The following is a 24049-nucleotide window of genomic DNA, read 5'->3' on the forward strand; positions in this document are numbered from 1 at the left end:
GGGCATAACCGAACAAAAGGCAGCAGAAACCTCTGCAGACTTAAATGTCCCTGTCTGACAGCTTTGAAGAGTAGTTGTTCTCCCAGCACGGAGTTTGAGATCTGAGAACGGACAGACCACCTCTTCAAGTGGGTCCCTGACCCCTGAGTAGCCTAACTGGGAGGCACCCCCCAGTAGGGGCAGACTGACACCTCACATGGCCGAGTACCCCTCTGAGACGAAGTTTCCAGAGGAACGATCAGGCAGGAACATTTGCTGTTCAGCAATATTCGCTGTTCTGCAGCCTCCGCTGCTTATACCCAGGCAAACAGGGTCTGGAGTGGACTTCCAGCAAACTCCAACAGTCCTGCAGCTGAGGGTCCTGACTGTTAGGAGGAAAACTAACAAACAGAAAGGACATCCACACCAAAATCCCATCTGTACGTCACCATCATCAAAGACCAAAGGTAGATAAAACCACAAAGATGGGGAAAAAACAGCAGAAAAGCTGAAAATTCTAAAAATCAGAGCACCTCTCCCCCTCCAAAGGAATGCAGCTCCTCACCAGCAACGGAACAAACCTGGACAGAGAATGACTTTGACGAGGTGAGAGAAGAAGGCTTCAGACGACCAAACTGCTCCGAGCCAAAGGAGGAAGTTCGAAACCAACACAAAGAAGCTAAAAACCTTGAAAAGATTAGACGAGTGGCTAACTAGAATAACCAGTGTAGAGAAGTCCTTAAGTGACCTGATGGAGCTGAAAATCATGGCACGAGAACTACGTGACAAATGCACAAGCTTCAGTAGCTGATTCAAGCAACTGGAAGGAAGGGTATCAGTGATTGAAGAACAAATGAATGAAATAAAGTGAGAAGAGAAGTTTAGAGAAAAAAGATTAAAAAGAAACAAACAAAGCCTCCAAGAAATATGGGACTATGTGAAAAGAGCAAATCTACGTCTGATTGGTGTACCTGAAAGTGATGGGGAAAATGGAACCAAGTTGGAAAACACCCTGCAGGATATTATCCGGGAGAACTTCTCCAACCTAGCAAGGCAGGCCAACATTCAAATTCAGGAAATAGAGAACGCCACAAATATACACCTCGAGAAGAGCAACTCCAAGACACACAATTGTCAGACTCACCGAAGTTGTAATGAAGGAAAAAATGTTAAGAGCAGCCAGAGAGAAAGGTCGGGTTACCCACAAAGGGAATCCCATCAGACTAACAGCAGATCTCTCGGCAGAAATTCTACAAGCCAGAAGAGAGTGGGAGCCAATATTCAATATTCTTAAAGAAAAGAATTTTCAACCCAGAATTTCATATCCAGCCAAACTAAGCTTCATAAGTGAAGGAGACATAAAATCCTTTACATACAAGCAAATGCTGAGAAATTTTGTCACCACCAGGCCTGCCCTACAAGAGCTCCTGAAGGAAGCACTAAACTTGGAAAGGAGCAACTGGTACCAGCCACTGCAAAAACATGACAGATTGTAAAGAACAGTAATATTGGGAAGAAACTGCATCAACTAATGAGCAAAATAACCAGCTAACGTCATAATGACAGAACCAAATTCACACATAACAGTATTAACCTTGAATGTAATTGGGCTAAATGCTCCAATTAAAAGACACAGACTGGCACATTGGATAAAGAGTCAAGACCCATCAGTGTGCTGTATTCAGGAGACCCATCTCACATGCAGAGACACACATAGGCTCAAAATAAAGGGATGGAGGAAGATCTACCAAGCAAATGGAAAACAAAAAAAGGCAGGGGTTGCAATTCTAGTCTCTGATAAAACAGACTTTAAACAAACAAAGATCAAAAGAGACAAAGGAGGCCATTACATAGTGGTAAAGGGATCAATTCAACAAGAAGAGCTAACTATCTTAAATATATATGCACCCAATATAGGACACCCAGATTTATAAAGCAAGTCCTTAGAAATCTACAAAGAGACTTAGACTCCCTCACAATAATAATGGGAGACTTTAACACCCCACAGTCAACATTAGACAGATCAATGAGACAGAAGGTTAACAAGGATATCCAGGACTTGAACTCAGCTCTGCACCAAGCAGACCTAATAGACATCTACAGAACTCTCCACCCCAACTCAACAGAATATACATTCCTCTCAGCACCACATCACACTTATTCCAAAATTGACCACATAGTTGGAAGTAAAGCACTCCTCAGCAAATGTAAAAGAACAGAAATTATAACAAACTGTCTCTCAGACCACAGTGCAATCAAACTAGCACTCAGGAGTAAGAAACTCACTCCAAACCGCTCAACTACATGGAAACTGAACAACCTGCTCCTGAATGACTACTGGGTACATAACAAAATGAAGAGAGAAATAAAGATATTCTTTGAAACCAACGAGAACAAAGACACAACATACCAGAATCTCTGGGACACATTCAAAGCAGTGTGTAGAGGGAAATTTTTAGCACTAAATGCCCACAAGAGAAAGCAGGAAAGATCTAAAATTGACACCCAAACATCACAATGAAAAGAACTAGAGAAGCAAGAGCAAACACGTTCAAAAGCTAGCAGAAGGCAAGAAATAACTAAGATCAGAGCAGAACTGAAAGAGATAGAGGCACAAAAAACCCTTCAAAAAAACAGTGTATCTAGGAGCTGGTTTTTTTTAAAAGATCAACAAAATTGATAGAGCGCTAGCAAAACTAATAAAGAAGAAAAGAGAGAAGAATCAAATAGATGTAATAAAAAATGATTAAGGGGATATCACCACCGATCCCACAGAAATACAAACTACCATCAGAGAATACTATAAACACCTCTACGCAAATAAACTAGAAAATCTAGAAGAAATGGATAAATTACTGGACACATACACTCTCCCAAGACTAAATCAGGAAGAAGTTGAATCTATGAATGGAACCATAACAGGCTCTGAAATTGAGGCAATAATTAATAGCCTACCAACCAAAAGAAGTCCAGAGCCAGACGGATTCACAGCTGAATTCTACCAGAGGTACAAAGAAGAGCTGGTACCATTCCTTCTGAAACTATTCCAATCAATAGAAAAAGAGGGAATCCTCCCTAACTCATTTTATGAGGCCAGTATCATCCTGATACCAAAGTCTGGCAGAGACACACAAAAAAACAGAATTTTAGACCAATATCCCTGATCAACATCGATGCAAAAATCCTCAGTAAAATACTGGCAAACCAAATCCAGCAGCACATCAAAAAGCTTATACACCATGATCAAGTGGGCTTCATCCCTGGGATGCAAGGCTGGTTCAACATATGCAAATCAATAAACGTAATCCAGCATATAAACAGGACCAAAGACAAAAACCACAGGATTATCTCAATAGATGCAGAAAAGGCCTTTGACAAAATTCAACAGCCCTTCATGCTAAAAACTCTCAATAAATTAGGTATTGATGGGACGTATCTCAAAATAATAAGAGCTATGTATGACAAACCCACAGCCAATATCATACTGAATGGGCAAAAACTGGAAGCATTCCCTTTGAAAACTGGCACAAGACAGGGATGCCCTCTCTCACCACTCCTATTCAACATAGTGTTGGAAGTTCTGGCCAGCGCAATCAGGCAGGAGAAGGAAATAAAGGGTATTCAATTAGGAAAAGAGGAAGTAAAATTGTCCCTGTTTGCAGATAACATGATTTTATATTTAGAAAACCCCATTGTCTCAGCCCAAAATCTCCTTAAGCTGATAAGCAACTTCAGCAAAGTCTCAGGATACAAAATCAATGTGCAAAAATCACAAGCATTCTTATACACCAATAACAGACAAACAGAGAGCCAAATCATGAGTGAACTCCCATTCACAATTGCTTCAAAGAGAATAAAATACCTAGGAATCCAACTTACAAGGGATGTGAAGGACCTCTTCAAGGAGAACTACAAACCACTGCTCAATGTAATGAAAGAGGATACAAAGAAATGGAAGAACATTCCATGCTGATGGGTGGGAAGAATCAAAATCATGAAATGGCCATACTGCCCAAGGTAATTTATAGATTCAATGCCATCCCCATCAAGCTTCCACTGACTTTCTTCACAGAATTGGAAAAAACTACTTTAAAGTTCATATGGAACCAAAGAAGAGCCGACAGTGCCAAGACAATACTAAGCCAAAAGAGCAAAGCTGGAGGCATCACGCTACCTGACTTCAAACTATACTACAAGGCTACAGTAACCAAAACAGCATGGTACCGGTACCAAAACAGAGATATAGACCAATGGAACAGAACAGAGCCCTCAGAAATAATACCACACATCTACAACCATCTGATCTTTGACAAATCTGACAAAAACAAGAAATGGGGAAAGGATTCCCTATTTAATACATGGTGCTGGGAAAACTGGCTAGCTATATGTAGAAAGCTGAACCTGGATCCCTTCCTTACACCTTATACAAAAATTAATTCAAGATGGTTTAAACACTTAAATGTGAGACCTAAAACCATAAAAACCCTAGAAGAAAACCTAGGCAATACCATTCAGGACATAGGCGTGGGCAAGGACTTCATGTCTAAAACACCAAAAGCAATGGCAACAAAAGCCAAAATTGACAAATGGGATCTAATTAAAGAAGGAGCTTCTGCACAGCAAAAGAAACTACCATCAGAGTGAACAGGGAACCTACAGAATGGGAGAAAGTTTTTTCAATCTACTCATCTGACAAAGGGCTAATATCCAGAATCTACAAAGAACTCAAACAAACTTACAAGAAAAAAACAAAGAACCCCATCGACAAGTGGGGGAAGGATATGAACAGACACTTCTCAAAAGAAGACATTTATGCAGCCAACAGACACATGAAAAAATGCTCATCATCACTGGCCATCAGAGAAATGCAAATCAAAACCACAATGAGATACCATCTTACACCAGTTAGAATGGCAATCATTAAAAAGTCAGGAAACAACAGGTGCTGGAGAGGATGTGGAGAAATAGGAACACTTTTACACAGTTGGTGGGCGTGTAAACTAGTTCAACCATTGTGGAAGACAGTGTGGCGATTCCTCAAGGATCTAGAACTAGAAATACCATTTGACCCAGCGATCCCATTACTGGGTATATACCCAAAGGATTATGAATCATGCTGCTGTAAAGGGACATGCACATCTATGTTTATTGCGGCACTATTCACAATAGCAAAGACTTGGAAGCAACCCAAATGTCCAACAATGATAGACTGGATTCCGAAAATGTGGCACATATAAACCATGGAATACTATGCAGCCATAAGAAATGATGAGTTCATGTCCTTTGTCGGGACACGGATGAAGCTGGAAACCATCATTCTCAGCAAAGTAGCGCAAGAACAAAAACCCAAACACCACATGTTCTCACTCTTAGGTGGGAATTGAACAATGAGAACACTTGGACACAGGAAGGGGAACATCACACTCCGGGGCCTGTTGTGGGGTTGGGGGAAGCGGGAGGGAAAGCATTAGGAGATATACCTAATGCTAAATGACGAGTTAATGGGTGCAGCACACCAACATGGCACATGTATACATATGTAACAAGCCTGCATGTTGTGCGCATGTACCCTAGAACTTAAAGTATAATAATAATAATAATAAAAAGAAAAGGAGTAAGAAAAAGAAAAAAAAAGAAATTATGTCATTCAAAGAACAAAGAAAATAACAAAGCCTCAGAGAAGTTTAGGACAACATGCTCACCAACAAATTTATAACAGGACCACCAGACGGAGAGGAGAGAGAGAAAGGAGCAGAAGTATTTGAAGAAAGAATGGCTGAAAATGTCTCAAATTTGATGAAAAACATTAATCTACACATCTAAGAAACTCAACAAACTCAAAGTAGGATAACCACAGATATCCATTCCCAGACATATCATAGTCAAACTGTCAAAAGCCAAAGGCGATGAAACAATCTCAAAAGTGCTGAAATAAATATTGAATGGCGTTTTTTTTCTTTTATTCAACTCATGTTTCAGTAGTTCTGTCCTCAAATATCTTTGTGGCCTTAGGCAATTCACCAGACCTTCATGGGCCTTCATATTCTTATTATTAAGCTGAGAGTTTAGACTAAACTGTCTTTATGTAGATATCAGAGGTACAAAAAAAAAGTTTATGTGATTTGCCATAAAAAGAATGATTAGATTTTTCCATAAAAGTATTGATTACAGATTGTTTATTCTTTTTAAATGTGGATTTTAAAATTCTTTCATCTCAAGATTTATTAGTTAGTGGGATTTTATCTGTTGAAAGTTTCATAATTTGTTATGCAGGAAAATTCTATTGGTTTTGTCCTAAAGAAAGAATAGTTATATTGTCTTTAATCTGTGGGTATTTTATTACATTTCTTTACTGCTACTAAAAAGTAAATTGACCTTCCTATTTTTCTCTCTTGCTGAATGCTGGCCACCCCACCTTTTAATCCATGTTCTACAGTAAAGTCAGAATGGTCTTTTAAAAACACTAATCAATTCATGTCACTTGTTTGATTAAAACCAAAAGACCCAAATTTTTCACAAGAGTCTACATGACCCTGCATTACCTGGCCCACCCCTCCAGATGGATTGTTGCTTCTCTACCTGACACTCTGGCATTCTATATTCCAACCACCCTGATCTTTAACTTCATAAGTTCACTATACTCCTTTCAACCTCAGTGCTATAAGATCTGCAGTTCCTTTTATAAGCAAGACTGTTACCCTTCCCTCTTCACCTAGTAAACTCCTATTTTTACTTCATTTCTCAATTTTGGACTTAACAGACAAAATCTTCAAAGCAGCCATTATAAATATATTCAGAGAGCCAAAGGAAACCATGCTTAAAGAAATAATCATTTACTCAGCTACACCTTCCCTGACCAACCCCTCACGCATCTGCACAAACACACACAAAGTGATGGCTATCTAATATGTGCTTTTAAAGTACTATATAGTACTTTCCATACTTTTTGTTTATAGTACTTATCATAGTTTATTTGATTATTTTATAATTGTCTCTCCCAGGTAAATTATTAAGTGTTTTGGTCCTTATTGTTAATTCCAATGCCTAGTATACTGTAGATACTGAGTAAAAATTTTCCTTAACATCATGTACTTGTTTTCATTGATGGGGTTATCTTTTTCATTATTGAGAAGGAAGCTTTCTTCTTTTATCTAAAAGCTTAATGTTAGTAATTTATAGGCTAATTGATATTTTGCCATCATTTTATGGGGCTCTAGATTTCCTTAGATTTTAGTATAGTTGTAATGAATCCTTTTTTATGAACTGACTCATAAACAGATTGGTTAATGTCACACAAAGATATAAAACAAACAAAACCACATAAACTAAATATCTACCACTTGGCAAAAATTTAACTAACTCGCTAAAAGTTTTTGGTCCTTATGCCATTTTGATCCAGAACATGAAACTGTTGTGACACCAAACATATGAACACATAAATTATAATATCAGCCAAAGGCCAATAATGGCATGACTGATAGTAATCTGTGACTATTCTACTTCAGTGTTTGGGTAGAGAGAGTGTACATTTGAGAAGTTTGTCCCATTTGGTCACCAGAGTTAAGAGGATTGCCATTTTTAAGTTACAACTACAAAGCCTCTTTGGTGGTGGTAAAAAGGGGCTTGACAGGTAATAAATCTGCCTCATTTGGTAAGCAGAGTCAGTGAGGGTATCTGTTTTAAATGAGAGCAGTAACAAGTTCTCCAAATAATGCCAGAACTAACCCTTAAGGGAGCATTCATTTTTATCTTTTCCACATGTAAGTGACTTAAATGTGAGAAAACTTCTAAGAAAACTTATAAGTAACTGAACTAATAAGTGGATGCATATTTTGAGAAAAAGCAGAATGAGCATCAGTAAATATTTATTGATCTACCTCTGATGAAACCTGTGTTGGTGGGGACATCTGAGAGTGTTGATGAATGCCAGTGACTCTGATAGAAAAAAAATACTGATCCTTATACTATGTGTAAATGATACCACCTTTGATGGGCTTACATTCTAGTTAAGGGGGCAGGACATGAACATACAAAATATTCTGAAATTGTTTTAAAGTGTTTATGTAAAGGATTAGGTGCTCAATCAGTATCACAAACAGTGAGTACTATAGGAGTATGCTTTAACCTTTATTTTCCATTTCTATTAATATTTTAGTCCAAATTGTATTGTTTTTAGATTTTACATAATTTTTTCAGTCATAGGTCTCATGACTTCTCCTGCTTTTAGTACTTTGGAAATGATTAAATAAGCCTCTTTTAAATGCTGTAGTAAGAACACTTATCACAAGGTCTATCCTCTTAATACCTTTTTAAGTGTACAGTATAGTAGTATTAACTATAGGCACAGTGCTGTACAGAAGATCTTTAGAATTCAGTCATCTCCCATGACGGCAACATTATACCAATTGAATAGCAGCTCCATATTCCCCCTGCCCCCTAGGCCCAGCAGTCACCATTCAACTGCTGCTATCTGTTTGACTGTTTTAGATACCTCATATAGTAGAATCACGTAGTATTTGTTCTTCTGTGACTGCCTTATTTCATTTAATATAATGTCCTCCAGGATCATGTTGCCTCACGTAACTCATTTTCTTCTTTATAATGACTGAATAATATTCCATTGTATTGTATATACTACATTTTCTTTATCCATTCTTCTGTCTAAATAAGTTTTAATGTGGATCTCTCCGCATAACATAAATAGATGGATAATTACAACATCTAAGCATCTCTCTTTGGGAATTATGTAAAAATAAATTTTCCTTATGTGGATAATTACTAAGAAAACACTTTTATGGTGATACTTTTTAATTATTCATTTTACAATTAGTCTGAATTATTAGAAATTTATTTTAACTAATAAAAACATATGTAATTTTATGCATTGTAAATATTCTGTTTTCAGAAATTGAGTTGTTTTTTCCTTTCAGAAAAAATTGTGTGTGCGTGTGTGTTTGTGTGTGCATGTGTGTAATAAGACAGAAGAAAGCCTGTTCTTGTCATTAATTACAGGCATTCCTTTAGCAGAGCTGCCTAGCAACACAGTTGCTGTATAGGAAAATTGTCAATATATAGCAAATTTAATATTCCTGGCCATGTTCTTGGTCATAGCCCATTTATTGGATTTTGTGACTACACTGCAAAATTAGATGTCATGTGGCATTGCTGTGTTTACATACAGATGAGAAAATATCCAGTAATCCTTCTTTAAAGAAAATCTGGGCCTATGTCTGGGCACGGTGGCTCATGCCTGTAATCCCAGCACTTTGGGAGGCCAAGGCAGGTGGATCACGAGGTCAGGAGATTGAGACCATCCTGGCTAACACGGTGAAACCCCATCTCTACTAAAAATACAATAAAAAAAAAATTAGCCAGTGTGGTGGCAGGTGCCTGTAGTCCCAGCTACTTGGGAGGCTGAGGCAGGAAAATGGCGTGAACCAGGGAGGCGGAGTTTGCAGTGAGCTGAGATCATGCCACTGCAGTCCGGCCTGGGCGAAAGAGCGAGACTCCGTCACAAAAAAAAAAAAAAAAAAAAAAAAAAAAGAAAGAAAATCTGGGCCTATGTTACAAGGATACGCAGGCACTTGTTCCTGAATACCTCATGTTAATGTTACCTAAATTTTACAGGCAACAATACCGAATATTATAGAAATAATGTTTTTAGTAATAAGCCAATCCTTTAGTATTCCAGTGTTAGTTTTTATTTTGCATGAAATTCTTAAAGTACCCATTTTTAAGTGTTGTAAGTTTTAAATTACGTCAGAGTTTCAAAATGTATTCAGACAGAAGACAACTCTTACGTAATGGAAGTAAATTGAGTAGTTCGACAATACCATTTTCAGACTTCAATACTGAATGGAATTTTCACAAACTACATAAGTTAACATATTGTCCAAAGTATATAAAATATTCATAGGAAAGAATTCATATATAGTAAAAGGGAGGACATGGCGATTTACTCTTTCTGTTGTGTGGCGAATCTTCCATCATATGCTTGGTTTATCTGGCATATACTTAGTAGTAGTCCTGAGATACTGAAGTGTGACATAGTTATAGATATTTTAACGCTATTGAATGGAGTTAAAAAGGTCCAAATGTGTCAGATATTCTTTGTTCATGTATCTAGTTAGATTATTTGGTGTATGTTCTGATATAGGCACTATGTTAGGTGCTAGCAAAAGAAGATATTTATTAAGCTCATGACTTAGTGAAAAATGAAGAGAAAGACAAATTCATAGTTATAATTTGATAAATCCACCAATAGAAATATATATAAATTCTATGCAAATATAGATAAAGGGAAAATAAATTCTGGGAGTAGTGCAGAACTCAGTGATGGCTTCAGAATAGAAATATAATATTATAAGAAATGAATTTTCTTTCAACTTTTTGAGGAACTGTCATACTGTTTTCCATAGTGACTATACCATTTTATATTCCAACAATAGTGTACAAAGTTTCCAGTTACTCCACATCATCCCCAACATGTTACTCTTTTTTTGATAGTAGCCATCCTAATGAGTATGAAATGATATTATCTTATTATAGTTTTCATTTGCATTTCCCTAATGATTAATGATATTGAGCATCTTTTCTTGTGCTCATTAGCCATTTATATATCTACTCAGGAAAAAAATGTCTATTCAAGTCCTTTGCCCATTTTTGGGTCAACTTGTTTTTTTGTTGTTGTTGTTATTGTTGAGTCTTAAGAGATCTGTAAATATTCTGGTTATTAATGTCTTATTGAAAATGTGATTTGTAAATATTTTCTCCCATTTGTGAGTTGACTTCTTACTCTGTTGATAGTGTCTTTTGATGCACAAAATTTTAAAATTTTCATGAAGTCCAGTTTGCCTATTTTTTGTTGTTATCATCTGTGTCTTTGGTATCGTATCCAAGAGATCACCAAATCCAATGTTGTGAAGATTTTGCAGTATGTTTTCTTCTATGAGTTTTATAGTTTTAGAACTTGCATTTAGGTCTTTGATCCATTTTGACTTAATTTTTGGATATGGTGTTAGATAAAGGTCCAACTTCATTCTTTTGCCTATAGATATCCAGTTTTCCTAGCACCATTTGTTGGAAGACTGCACTTTCTCCCATTGAATGGTAATGGGAGAAAGGACAAGCACAAACCCTTCTTGTAAATCATTTGACTGTATATTTCTAGTTCTGTTCTATTCTGTTTGTCTGTACATCTGTCTTTATGCCAATAGCACACTGTTTTGATTATTATAGCTTTCTAGTAAGTTTTTGAATCTGGAAGAAGTAGGAATCTTCCAGATGTTATTCTTTTTTCAAGATTGTTTTGGCTATTTGGGGTTTCCCGTAGTGTCTTTAGTGTTGGTATCAAGGTAATGCTGGCCTCATAGAATGAATTAAGAAGTGTTTTCTATTTTTTAATTGTGTGGGAGAGTTTTTGCTTTGTTTCGTTTTGTTTTGTTCGTTTGTTTGAAAGACAGGATCTCCCTATGTTGCCCAGGCTGGAGTACAGTGACTATTCACAGGCTTGATCATAGTACATGCACTGTACCCTTGGACTCCTGGCCTCAAGCAATTCTCTTGCCTCAACTCTCTGAGTATCTGGGACTATAGTTGCACATCACCATGCGCAGCTCAATTTTTAGAAAAGTTTGAGAAACATTGTTGTTAGTTCTTTAAATGTTTAGTAGAATTAACCAGTGAAGCCATCAGGACCAAGGCTTTTCTTTGTCAGAGTTTTGATTATTGATGAATATTTTTACTAGTTACAGGTCTGTTCAAATTTTCTATTTTTTTGTGATTTGGTCTTGGTTGACTTTGTGTTTCTAGAAATTTGTTCATTTTATCTAGGTTATCCAATTTGTTGGTGTACAATTGGTCATAGTACTCTCTTATAATCCTTTTTATTTCTGTAGAGTCAGTAGTAATATTTGCAGTTTCATTTCTTATTTTAATAATTTGAGTCTTCTCTCTTTTTTCTTAGTCCTTCTAGCTCAAGGTTTATTAATTTTGTTGATCTTTTTGAAAAGCCAACTTCTGGTTTCAGTTATTGTCTCCATTGTTTTCCTATTCTCTATTTCATTTATCTCTGCTCTACTTTTTATTATTTTATTTTCTTTCTTCTGCTAGCTTACAGCCTAGTTTGCCCATTTTTTTCCAGTTCCTGAAGTTGCAAAGTTAGCTGTTGATTTGAAACCTTTCTTGTTTTTTAATCTAAGCCTCTATAGCTATAAATTTTCCACTTAACATCACTTTCACTGAGTCCCGTAAGTTTTGATATGTCATGGTTTTGTCATTTGTCTCTAAGTATTTATAATTTCTCTTATAATTTCTTCTTTAATCCATTGGCTGTTTAAGACTGTGTTGTTTAATTTCCATAAATTTGTGAATTTTCCAGTTTTCCCTCTGTTACTGATTTCTACCTCCATCTCTGTGGTCAGAGAAGCTACTTTGTATCATCTCTATTTTTTAAAAATCTATATAAACTTAATTTGTGACCTTATATATGATCTATCTGGAAAATGTCCCATGTGCATTTACGTAGAATGTGTATGCTGTAGTTCTTGGGTAAAGTGTTCAGTATATTGTTAGATCTAGTTGGTTTATCATGTAAATACTCTAGTTGGTTTATCATGTAAATACTTTATTTACTTATTTCCTGTCTAGTGGTTCTATCCATCATTGAGAATAGGGTATTTAAGTCCACTGTTATTCTAGAATTTTCTGTGTCTCCCTTCATTTTTTGTCAGTTTTTGCTTCATACATCATCAAGTCTGTTGTAGGTACATAAATGTTTATAGCTGTTATATCTTCTTGCTGTATTGAAACTTTTATTAATATATAATGTCTTTTTGTCTCCCATAACCTCTTTTATTTAAAGTCTATTTTGTGTGATATAAGTACAGTCACCTTGCTCTCTTTTGGTTACTATTTGCATGGAGTATCTTTTTCCATCCTTTAACTTTTAATATATTTATATCTTTAGATCTAAAATGAATCTCTTATAGATCACGTGTAGTTTTATCTTTTTAAATTCATTCTGCCAACCTGTCTTTTGATTGGACAGTTTAATGCATTTACATTGGAAGTAATTACTGATGAGGAGATATTTCTCTCATTTTTCTATTTGTTTTCTATATGTCTTATAGCTTTTATGCCTCTCATTTTCTGTATTACTATCTTCTTTTGTGTTTAGTTGGGTTTTTTTTGTGTGTGTGTAGTGAAATGTTTACATTTCTTTCTCATTTTCTCTTCTCTTTTGTGTATATTCCATAGCTATTTTCTTTGTGCTTCCCATGTGGATTATATTTAACAACCTAAAATTGTAACACTCTAGTTTAAATTAATACCAATTTAACTTCAGTAACATACAAAATTTGTATTACTTTACAGCTCTATCCTCATCCCTTTCACTTGATGACATCACAATATTACATCTGTGTACAGTGCATACACAAACCCAGAAATCAGAAATTCTTTTAAATGTACTGATTTCTTAAATAATGTAGAAAACAAAATGTGGAGTTGCAATCCAAAGTTACAATAATACTGATTTTTAAATAATGACTTTTCAAATGTATGAGTTTCTTAAATCATATAGAAAGCAAAAAATGGAGTTACAAACCTATGTTACAATAGTATTATCTTTATAATTGCCCATGTGTGTTTCTTAAAGATCTTTATTTCTTCACTCAGATTCTAGTTACTGCCTTGTATCCTTTCATTTTACTCTGCAGGTCTCCTGTGAGCATTTCTTGAAGGTCAGGTCTCAGCTTTCATTTATGTGAGAGAGTCTGAATATCTCTCTCACTTTTGAAGGACAGTTTGCTGGATATGGGATTCTTGATTAATGGCTTTTTTCTTTTACCACATTGAATATGTCAGCCCATTGTGTGTGGTCCTGAAGTTTCTGATGAGAAATCTGCTAATACTTGTATAGAGGATCCCTTATATTTAATGAGTCATTACTCTCTTGCAGCTTTCAAAGTTCTCTCTTTGCCTTTGACTTTCAACAGTTTGATTATAATGTGTCCTAGTATGGGACTCTTTGAATTCATCTTACATGGAGTTTATTGAGCTTCTTGGGTGTTTATATTCATGTCTTTCATCAAATTTGGGAAATTTTCAGCCATTAGTTCTTCGAATATTCTCTCTACCCCTTCCTCAATTTCTCTCATCTTTCTGAGACTCCTACCATGCATATCGGTTGGCTTGATGGTGTCCCATAAGTTCCTATGGCTCTGTTAACTTCAATTTTTTTTCTTTCTGTTTCACAGACTCAATTATTTCCATTTCGCTATCTTCAAGTTTGCTGATTCTTTCTTCTACCTGCTCAAATCTGCCTTTGAATCCCTCTACTGAGTTTTTATTTTAGTATTATACCTTCCAGCTCCATAATTTCCTTTTGGTTTCTTTTTTGGTTTGCTATCTCTTTAATGATGTTTCCGTTTTGTTCATATATTTTTACTTGATTTTCTCCACATTTATTTAGTTTTTTGAGAATCTATGGACAGTTGTTTTAAAGTCTTTCTATAGCAAATCTGCCATCAGGTCTTTTTCAAGGACAGTTGTCAATTTTTTTTTTTTGGCCCTTTAAATGGGCCATATGTTTCAAGTTCTTTGTATTATTTGTGATTTTGTTGTTGTTGTTGAAAATGGGACATATAAATCTAATAATGGGGAATCTCTGGAAATCAGTTTCTTTTTCTTCCCAGGGTTTTTGTTGTTGTTGTTATTGTTTTAGTTTTAGTTTTTTTGAATGTTGTTTGTTCTCCTTCTGCCCAGGATCAGCCTGAGGTATAAATCTAACATCTTGTTGGGTCTTTTCTTAGTCTTTACTTTTCCTTGAGCGTATGTGGTCACTTTCTAATTTCCCCCATATACACAGTTGTTTTTGAATGACCTAGTCTTTAACATTTGGCTCCCAAAGGGAATAATAGAGAAAATGAAGAGGAGGGAGAGAATTGTTCCTTTAAATTTTCTGAAAATTACTTCAGCCAGAGGGGAAGGGGCTTGCAACAATCAAGGGAGGTTCAACTACAGTGTTTCCTTCTTCCGATCTTCACCCTTACTTCTTTGTTTGCACCTCTCTGGTCAGAAGAAGCAATCTGAGTACAGATACCAGATATTTAGAGGATGGGCTGCTTTTTTCCCTTTCTGGGTCCTTTAAGCTGATTGTAAGCTGCTCCTGGGATTCATGCATTCCTGCCTGTTGATGGGATTGGGGTGGGGGATGCATATATGCGGCTATGCTAGAAGCTGACATTGATCAAAATTAACTGAAATTTACCATCCAAGCTTTCTCCTAAAAATTGCAAGACTTCAGTAGACTCCAGAGTTCTAAAATAATTACATCAGACAGTTGCTGCCAGTGCAATTTTTGTCTAGGTGGGGAGACAGGTTCTTGGTGCTTCCTACTGCACCATCTTCCCAGAATCCACTTTATAGATGATTCTTACAACAACCCTAGGAGGTAGTTTTATTCCCCTTTTATAGATGAAGAAGCAGAGGCTTAGATCCCAAGCCCATACAGCTATCAGGACCCCAAGCCAGGGGTGTCCATTTTCAAAGCTAGTAAACCACATTGCCCTTTATTTTCTGAAAATTTATATCAGGGCAGAGTGTTTTAAAAAGCGATCAGGAAATCAACATGGCACATGGATACATATGTAACAAAACTGCACATTGTGCACATGTACCCTAAAACCCTAAAGTATAATAATAAAAAAAAAAAAAAAAAAGAAAATTTATCATTTGAAATTTTCTTTTTTTTTTTTTTTTTTTTTTTTTTTTTTTTTTTTTTTTTTGAGACGGAGTCTTGCTGTGTCACCCAGGCTGGAGTGCAGTGGCGCGATCTCGGCTCACTGCAAGCTCCGCCTCCCGGGTTCAGGCCATTCTCCTGCCTCAGCCTCCCGAGGAGCTGGGACTACAGGCGCCCGCCAACACGCCCGGCTAATTTTTTTTGTATTTTTAGTAGAGACAGGGTTTCACCGTGTTAGCCAGGATGGTCTCGATCTCCTGACCTCGTGATCCGCCCGCCTCGGCCTCCCAAAGTGCTGGGATTACAGGCTTGAGCCACCGCGCCCGGCCTCAATTTGGATAAAAATGTAAGAGTATCACAAATGAAAAAAATTTTATAATAGTTTTACATTAAAGTGATTGCCCAATTGATATGTCATTTCTTATGTGCTTTTTATTATAAAAATAATTTATTTCTCAGAAACATTTACCATAAATATATTTTCTAGAAATAAGAGAAAGCTTTAGGACAAACTAAATCTTTTATGGCTATATGTAGACATTTTAGGTATAATTCTGCCATATTAGCATAGTCAGACTTACACATTCAGTTTCTTATAGCTCTTCTAAATGAAGTAAATTACTATCATGTATAGCTTCATCCTGATAAAGTTTAATTTTTACTTAATTAGTAATTAATCCAGGTTAGATTTTCTAGTTATATTTGATTGAAATTGTCATCTTCATATAATCATACCATTTTCTAGCAGATTTATAATTGAACTGTCATTTCCATACAGATACAAAAATTAGAATCTCAGAAGTTAAAACAACTCAGGTTAGCATAAGAGTTGGCAGCTCTTTGCTTGTATCCCAGGATTGCACACCAGTATGCACTGTCTAACTTACCACTTCTGCCATTATCACCTAACAAGTGCCAATATTCTCCTTAGAGCAGTCTCAGATAGCTTGTTTTCTCTAGGGCAACAGGGACTCTAGGGAGATATATTTAATCATGGAGCTTCTTCTAAAATTACTGTGCTTCTACGAGTCTGCTAAACTAAGGGAAAGTTAATACAAATGTTTCTTTAGGAATTGTTTTTCCTCTAGGCAATAGTAGAAAGTTGTCTGTAAGTATATTTTCTTGTTGTATTATTTTACTCTAATTATATATGTTTATTGTTGTATATGTTGATTTGTTCTACTAGTTTATTATTGCTGCCATAAATTTTTTTTTCGATATACTTCAAAAATATATTTCTTTTTTTTTCTTTTTTTTATTATTATACTTTAGGTTTTAGGGTACATGTGCACAATGTGCAGGTTTGTTACATATGTATCCATGTGCCATGTTGTTTTGCTGCACCCATTAACTCGTCATTTAGCATTAGGTAATATCTCCTAATGCTGTCCCTACCCCCTCCCCCCACCCCACAACAGTCCCGGAGTGTGATGTTCCCCTTCCTGTGTCCATGAGTTCTTGTTGTTCAATTCCCACCTATGAGTGAGAACATGTGGTGTTTGGTTTTTTGTCCTTGCAATAGTTTACTGAGAATGATGGTTTCCAGTTTCATCCATGTCCCTACAAAGGACATGAACTCATCATTTTTTATGGCTGCGTAGTATTCCATGGTGTATATGTGCCACATTTTCTTAATCCAGTCTATCGTTGTTGGACATTTGGGTTGGTTCCAACTCTTTGCTATTGTGAATAGTGCCGCAATAAACATACGTGTGCATGTGTCTTTATAGCAGCATGATTTATAGTCCTTTGGGTATATACCCAGGAATGGGATGGCTGAGTCAAATGGTATTTCTAATTCTAGATCTCTGAGGAATCGCCACACTGACTTCCACAATGGTTGAACTAGTTTACAGTCCCACCAACAGTGTAAAAGTGTTCCTATTTCTCCACATCCTCTCCAGCACCTGTTGTTTCCTGACTTTTTAATGATGGCCATTCTAACTGGTGTGAGATGGTATCTCACTGTGGTTTTGATTTGCATTTCTCTGATGGCCAGTGATGATGAGCATTTTTTCATGTGTTTTTTGGCTGCATAAATGTCTTCTTTTGAGAAGTGTCTGTTCATATCCTTCGCCCACTTTTTGATGGGGTTGTTTGTTTTTTTCTTGTAAATTTGTTTGAGTTCATTGTAGATTCTGGATATTAGCCCTTTGTCACATGAGTAGGTTGCAAAAATTTTCTCCCATTCTGTAGGTTGCCTGTTCACTCTGATGGTAGTTTCTTTTGCTGTGCAGAAGCTCTTTCGTTTAATTAGATCCCATTTGTCAATTTTGGCTTTTGTTGCCATTGCTTTTGGTGTTTTAGACATGAAGTCCTTGCCCACGCCTATGTCCTGAATGGTATTGCCTAGGTTTTCTTGTAGGATTTTAATGGTTTTAGGTCTAACATTTAAGTCTTTAATCCATCTCGAATTAATTTTTGTATAAGGTGTAAGGAAGGGATCCAGTTTCAGCTTTCTACATATGGCTAGCCAGTTTTCCCAGCACCATTTATTAAATAGGGAATCCTTTCTCCATTTCTTATTTTTGTCAGGTTTGTCAAAGATCAGATAGTTGTAGATATGCGGCATCATTTCTGAGGACTCTGTTCTGTTCCATTGATCTATGTCTCTGTTGCAGTTCCAGTACCATGCTGTTTTGGTTACTGTAGCCTTGTAGTATAGTTTGAAGTCAGGTAACGTGATGCCTCTAGCTTTGTTCTTTTGACTTAGGATTGACTTGGCGATGCGGGCTCTTTTTTGGTTCCATATGAACTTTAAAGTAGTTTTTTCCAATTCTGTGAAGAAAGTCATTGGTAGCTTAATGGGGATGGCATTGCATCTATAAATTACCTTGGGCAGTATGGCCATTTTCATGATATTGATTCTTCCAACCCATGAGCATGGAATGTTCTTCCATTTTGTTTGTATCCTCTTTTATTTAATTGAGTAGTGGTTTGTAGTTCTCCTTGAAGAGGTCCTTCACATCCCTTGTAAGTTGGATTCCTAGGTATTTTATTCTCTTTGAAGCAATTGTGAATGGGAGTTCACTCATGATTTGGCTCTCTGTTTGTCTGTGATTGGTGTACAAGAATGCTTGTGATTTTTGTACATTGATTTTGTATCCTGAGACTTTGCTGAAGTTGCTAATCAGCTTAAGGAGATTTTGGGCTGAGACGATGGGGTTTTCTAGATATACAATCATGTCATCTGCAAACAGGGACAATTTTACTTCCTCTTTTCCTAATTGAATACCCTTTATTTCCTTCTCCTGCCTGATTGCTCTGGCCAGAACTTCCAACACTATGTTGAATAGGAGTGGTGAGAGAGGGCATCCCTGTCTTATGCCAGTTTTCAAAAGGGAATGCTTCCAGTTTTTGCCCATTCAGTATGATATTGGCTGTGGGTTTGTCATAGATAGCTCTTATTTTCAGATACGTCCCATCAATACCTAATTTATTGAGAGTTTTTAGCATGAAGGGCTGTTGAATTTTGTCAAAGGCCTTTTCTGCATCTATTGAGATAATCATGTGGTTTTTGTCTTTGGTTCTGTTTATATGCTGGATTACATTTATTGATTTGCATATGTTGAACCAGCCTTCCATCCCAGGGATGAAACCCACTTGATCATGGTGTATAAGCTTTTTAATGTGCTGCTGGATTCGGTTTGCCAGTATTTTATTGAGGATTTTTGCATCAATGTTCATCAAGAATATTGGTCTGAAATTCTCTTTTTTGGTTATGTCTCTGCCAGGCTTTGGTATCAGGACAATGCTGGCTTCATGAAATGTGTTAGGGAGGATTCCCTCTTTTCCGACTATGTAATAGAAAATAGAGTTAGGCAACATGAGGGATTGAGCTTATTCACACAGCCCCCTTTTAGACTGTAAACATATAGAAATGCTGGAAAAAGAAAACAAGGGATATAAGTATACAGCCAAATAGTCATCACATTTTTCAATGTGTATACTCTCTGACTGGGCAATTCTCTTCCTATGTATTTGTTCTACAGAGACACTCATATGTGTAAAATGATATAGTAAAAGGCTAATTGTTTTGGTATTGTCAGAAACAGCATAAAGTTGAAAGTGAATGTTCATGTATTGGGGAGTAACCCATTAAATGAATCATGGAGTACATATTCAGTGAAACATGATACAGCCCTTTAAAAATGAATGCAGCGGGTCAAGCACAGTGGCTCACGCCTGTAATCCCAGCACTTTGGAAGGCTGAGGCAGGAGGATTACTTGAGCTCAAGAGTTCAAGACCAGCCTGGGCAACATAAATAGACCCTGTCTCTACCAAAAAAATTAAAAAGAATGAGGCAGCTCTGTATATACTGATATGAAAAGATCTCTTTAATGCATTGTTTCTTTTTTTTCTTTTTTTAAATTATACTTTAAGTTTTAGGGTACATGTGCACAACGTGCAGGTTAGTTACATATGTATACATGTGCCATGTTGTTTTAAGAAGCAGGTACCAAACATTGTGTATGGTGCTCCTACCACTTGAACTGAAACTACTCTCGTCAAGGTCATCAAGAACTAAATCCAATGACCAATTATCCATCCTCCTTTTAACTAATCTCTCAACAGCATTTGATTCATTTTTGCTGTTTCTTCACTTGGGTTTCAAGACACCACATTCTTTTTAGTTTTCCTCTTACTTTTCTAGTCACCAGTGGCAAATTCAGCATTTTGCGGACCCTAAAGTTTATACAATTTGGAGGGCCTTCTTTAAGAAAGAGAATATCATATTATAAATACAAAACCAGATAGGAACACGTATTTTTGTTTTGAATGAGGAAAAATTTGTAACAGATTATTAGAACTATAGAGATTCAGGTCTTTTTCTTCTGAGATCTTATTAAACAGTTTACTAGAAATGCATACATAGAAATGCTTTCTGATTACACACTGACTTTCCTTGCCTAGGACACTCTGTGTCTCCCAGCAACTTGCAGCACTCACAGAGCATCATGGTAAATCCACCTTTGATGGTTACTCACTACTCAGTTGTCTAAGCTGGTTCCTTCTCTTTTCTCCGATATCCTAGAATGCCTCAAGTCTCAGTTCTTGGTCTTCTTTTCTCTAGTTACACTCACTCACTTGATGATTCCACCAAGCTCACCTATTTTGTAGCTTTCAGTACCAATCTATATGTTGATAACTCTCAAATTTATATCTTCAGTTTAAACTTTTCTTCTATACTCCATACAAATATCTCCAATTACCTCTTCAATTTTTCCATTTAGATGTCTTGCAGGCATCTCAAATTCAGCATGTTGAAAAATGAACCCATGATCTCACTCCCCAAACTGTTCTGCCTGCCACTTTCCCTGTCTCAGTTAAAGGTGTTCCACTTACTGAGATCAAACATCCTTCTATTTTCAACTTCCACATGTTACTCTCCTTGACTCCTGTCTTTCTCCAAGATATCATCTCAATCTATCAGTAACTCCTGTTGGCCCTGCCTTCACAATGTATTTAGAATCTGACTTTTCCCCACTTTCACTGTGTTGTAAGATGGGTTCCCAGGGAAGCCAATTTAGATGGAGACGAGCATGCCCCAAGGTTTATTTGCAAGTGCTCTTGTAGAAATGCAGTGAATGAAGCAGAATTAAGCATAACGACAATTCTAGCTGCAATACAGTTTAAATGAAACCCTCAGCCAATGCTGCAGAGAGTTCTAAAGATGGGATAAACTGTCAGACCCATCCTGAGCTGGGGACAAGAATTTCAGACCTTTCCCCCTTGCATCCTCTTCATCAGATATAGGCCATTTCAGGAAACGGGTGTGACCTTGATATTTGAGCAAAATAGCTCTCTCCAGCAGAGGTAGTCCATGAAAAGAGCTGGCTGCTGAGGGCTATTTGCTACAGCACTACCAGCTGCTATAGTCAGTCCTTCATTCCTAGAGGAGGGTTTCTGGGTGGTGTGTCATACATCTGCCACACATTGCTGCCATCTTAGTGAAAGCCACTGTCAATAGTCTCCTAACAAGTCTCCTGGAATGCTCTTGCACATATATCCACATGCTAGGTTTCTCAACTCCTTTCAATCTTTGATTAGATATCACCTTCTCAAGGAAGCCTACACTGAACAGCCTCTTTAAAGTGTCAGCCACTCTTTCTCTGTTCCCCTTTATCTTGTTTCCATAGCACTTGCTACCTCATATACTATATAATGTAATTATCTATCATATTTGCTATTTATCACACACATTCTGCTCCATCATAATTAAACTCCATAAAAGAGGTGTTGTGTTTGTTTCCTTTTATGTATTCCAAACACAAGGAAGAGTGCCTGGTGCATAGTAGGGGCAGAAGAAGAGAATTAGTGAACTGACTAAAAAATAATCTGAGGAAGTCATCCAGAATGGAACAGGGGGGATAAAAGTAAGTAAAAGGCATGGCAGGTTGAATACATGTAGGTAAATTTTACGGCTTACAGGAGTCAGGTAGAAGTAAGTAGAGAAAATGTGGGAGAGGCATCGTTCAATTAAAAATGCCCAAAGCAATTGACCAGACAGGTGGTCCAGATTTGGAATTTAAATAACTAAAGGTGTACATATTTAGCCATAAGTAAATTCACTCTAGTGTTGTTTGTAGTTGGGAAAAAGTGGAAATAATTAAATGTTCAACAAAAATACAGGTTAAATAAGTTATTGTTCTTTCATACAGTGGAATATTCTGCAACATAAAAATGTTAAGAAATATTTATCTTACAATAGTGAAAGAAAATTACGTATAATCCTGTTTGGTTTGAAAAAATTATACGTATGAGTATGTTAAAAAGCAGTCTGAAAGGATATACCTCAAATTATTAAGACTGATGGGATTATGGCTGTTTCCCCTTTTGTTGATCATCTGCATTTCTTTATTTTTAAAATTAATCTTTTTTTTTTTAAATAGAGATGAGGTTTCACCATGTTGATCAGGCTGGTCTTGAACTCCTGGGCTCAAGTGATCCTCCTGCCTTGGCCTCCTGAAGTGCTGGGATCATAGGCGTGAGCTACCATGCCCAGCCAATACTCTGTATTTCTAAATTTGTCATTAACATATACCACTTACCTAGTCATTTAAAATATAATGAAAACAAAGCAGTGGCAGTGGTTGATATGCATTCCACCATTGAACCTGACTGATGCCCAATCTCCATTACCTATCCTTTTTTCCAAAGCTGTATCCCCTTTCTTGTGTCTTGGACACAAGGATTTCTCCTCTCCCTTCACTCTTGCTGCTAGTTCAGCCCTGACCCTGTGCCCCTGTTCTGCCTTTTCAGTCATCTTGAGTTCTTTTCTTGGTAATATTTTTAGAATCCCAGGTCTTCTAATACCGAGACCCAGATTTCCTGTCACTAATGGCCTTACTGTGTCTTGGACTCTTGCTCCCAAATTCCAAGCTGGTGTCCTCAATCTAGTACCTCCTAATGGGCATCCTTGATGCTGACTTTCTACTGTGCCTATTTTCATCTCCACATAGAGTTGACATACTCTACCCTACTGGTCAGGACAGCTAGCTTCTACCCTTTATTAGGCAACCACTTGTTCTACTGCTGCTGCTATCCTTTCTAAGTACCACAAGTTGCCTTCCCGCCCACCCTGACATGCCTAACTGCCTGATGCATCCCAGCATGACTCAAGTTCATTTCCTGCACTTCCCAAATTGCTCTGTCACAATAGTTACTCAGGGTCTTCTCCATACATTTTTCATCTGTTAAATTTCCCCCAGGTGTTTTTTCTCTTGTCCAGATAGAAGACACAAGAGAAGAGTCAACTGTTAGTTAGCAGTTTGCATTTTCTGCTCTTCAAAGTTGAGGTAGCAAATAGTGAGAACTCTTTGGAAGAACTTGGCATCCCACTGTAATGCTTACCAAAGGTATACCGATAAAGGGCATTCTTCCCACCGCAAGGCACAGTACTTGAGCTTGAAGGATGCCTCCTGAGTAAGAAATAATGAATTATCTGGTTTTATAATAGTGCTTCATTGCTATTTTTTTTTTCCAATGTTATATTCAGGTATTACTTTGTTTTTCCCGGGATACATCTGTGTTGAGTCACTTTGCATTCAACAGTGCCTCGCCACCAAAATCATACATAAGAGGTAAATTTTTAATAATTTTAAGGAAGTATTAAGACTTACATAATCATACCGAGAATATTTGTTTTATTTTTGGAGATAGTGGTGTTGCCAAATTATTTTATTATAAATTACTTAAGATTTCTCTCAGATGACTGTAATCATCCTTTCATACCTCAAATCAGTGCCCAAGTAATTTATCACAAATCACGAGAAAGTGGTTCCCTGAAGCAGCATTTCAAGTTACTTTCTCTGTCTTCCCTGTGT

The 24049-nt window shown here is 36.8% G+C and overlaps 1 protein-coding gene and 1 non-coding gene across 11 annotated transcripts in view; both read left to right on the top strand.

Moving 5' to 3' along the window:
- TBC1D19 (TBC1 domain family member 19) overlaps positions 1 to 24049 on the top strand; it is a 277728-nt gene that overhangs the window by 107780 nt on the left and 145899 nt on the right. For all 10 annotated transcript variants that reach the window (XR_010116325.1, XR_010116326.1, XR_010116329.1 and 7 more), the window contains one exon: positions 23722 to 23806. Coding sequence is in view for 5 of the 10 variants with exons in the window: in XM_055245489.2 (XP_055101464.1) it covers positions 23722 to 23806 (85 nt within the window). In the remaining 5 variants the exon portion in view is untranslated. The remainder of the gene's footprint in view (positions 1 to 23721; positions 23807 to 24049) is intronic.
- Positions 7848 to 7927, top strand: LOC129465086 (small nucleolar RNA SNORD74). The gene has a single exon (XR_008651864.1). It is a non-coding gene; the product is annotated as a small nucleolar RNA SNORD74 (small nucleolar RNA).

This window comes from Symphalangus syndactylus, chromosome 16, assembly GCF_028878055.3.
Source record: "Symphalangus syndactylus isolate Jambi chromosome 16, NHGRI_mSymSyn1-v2.1_pri, whole genome shotgun sequence".
Lineage (NCBI taxonomy): Eukaryota > Metazoa > Chordata > Mammalia > Primates > Hylobatidae > Symphalangus > Symphalangus syndactylus.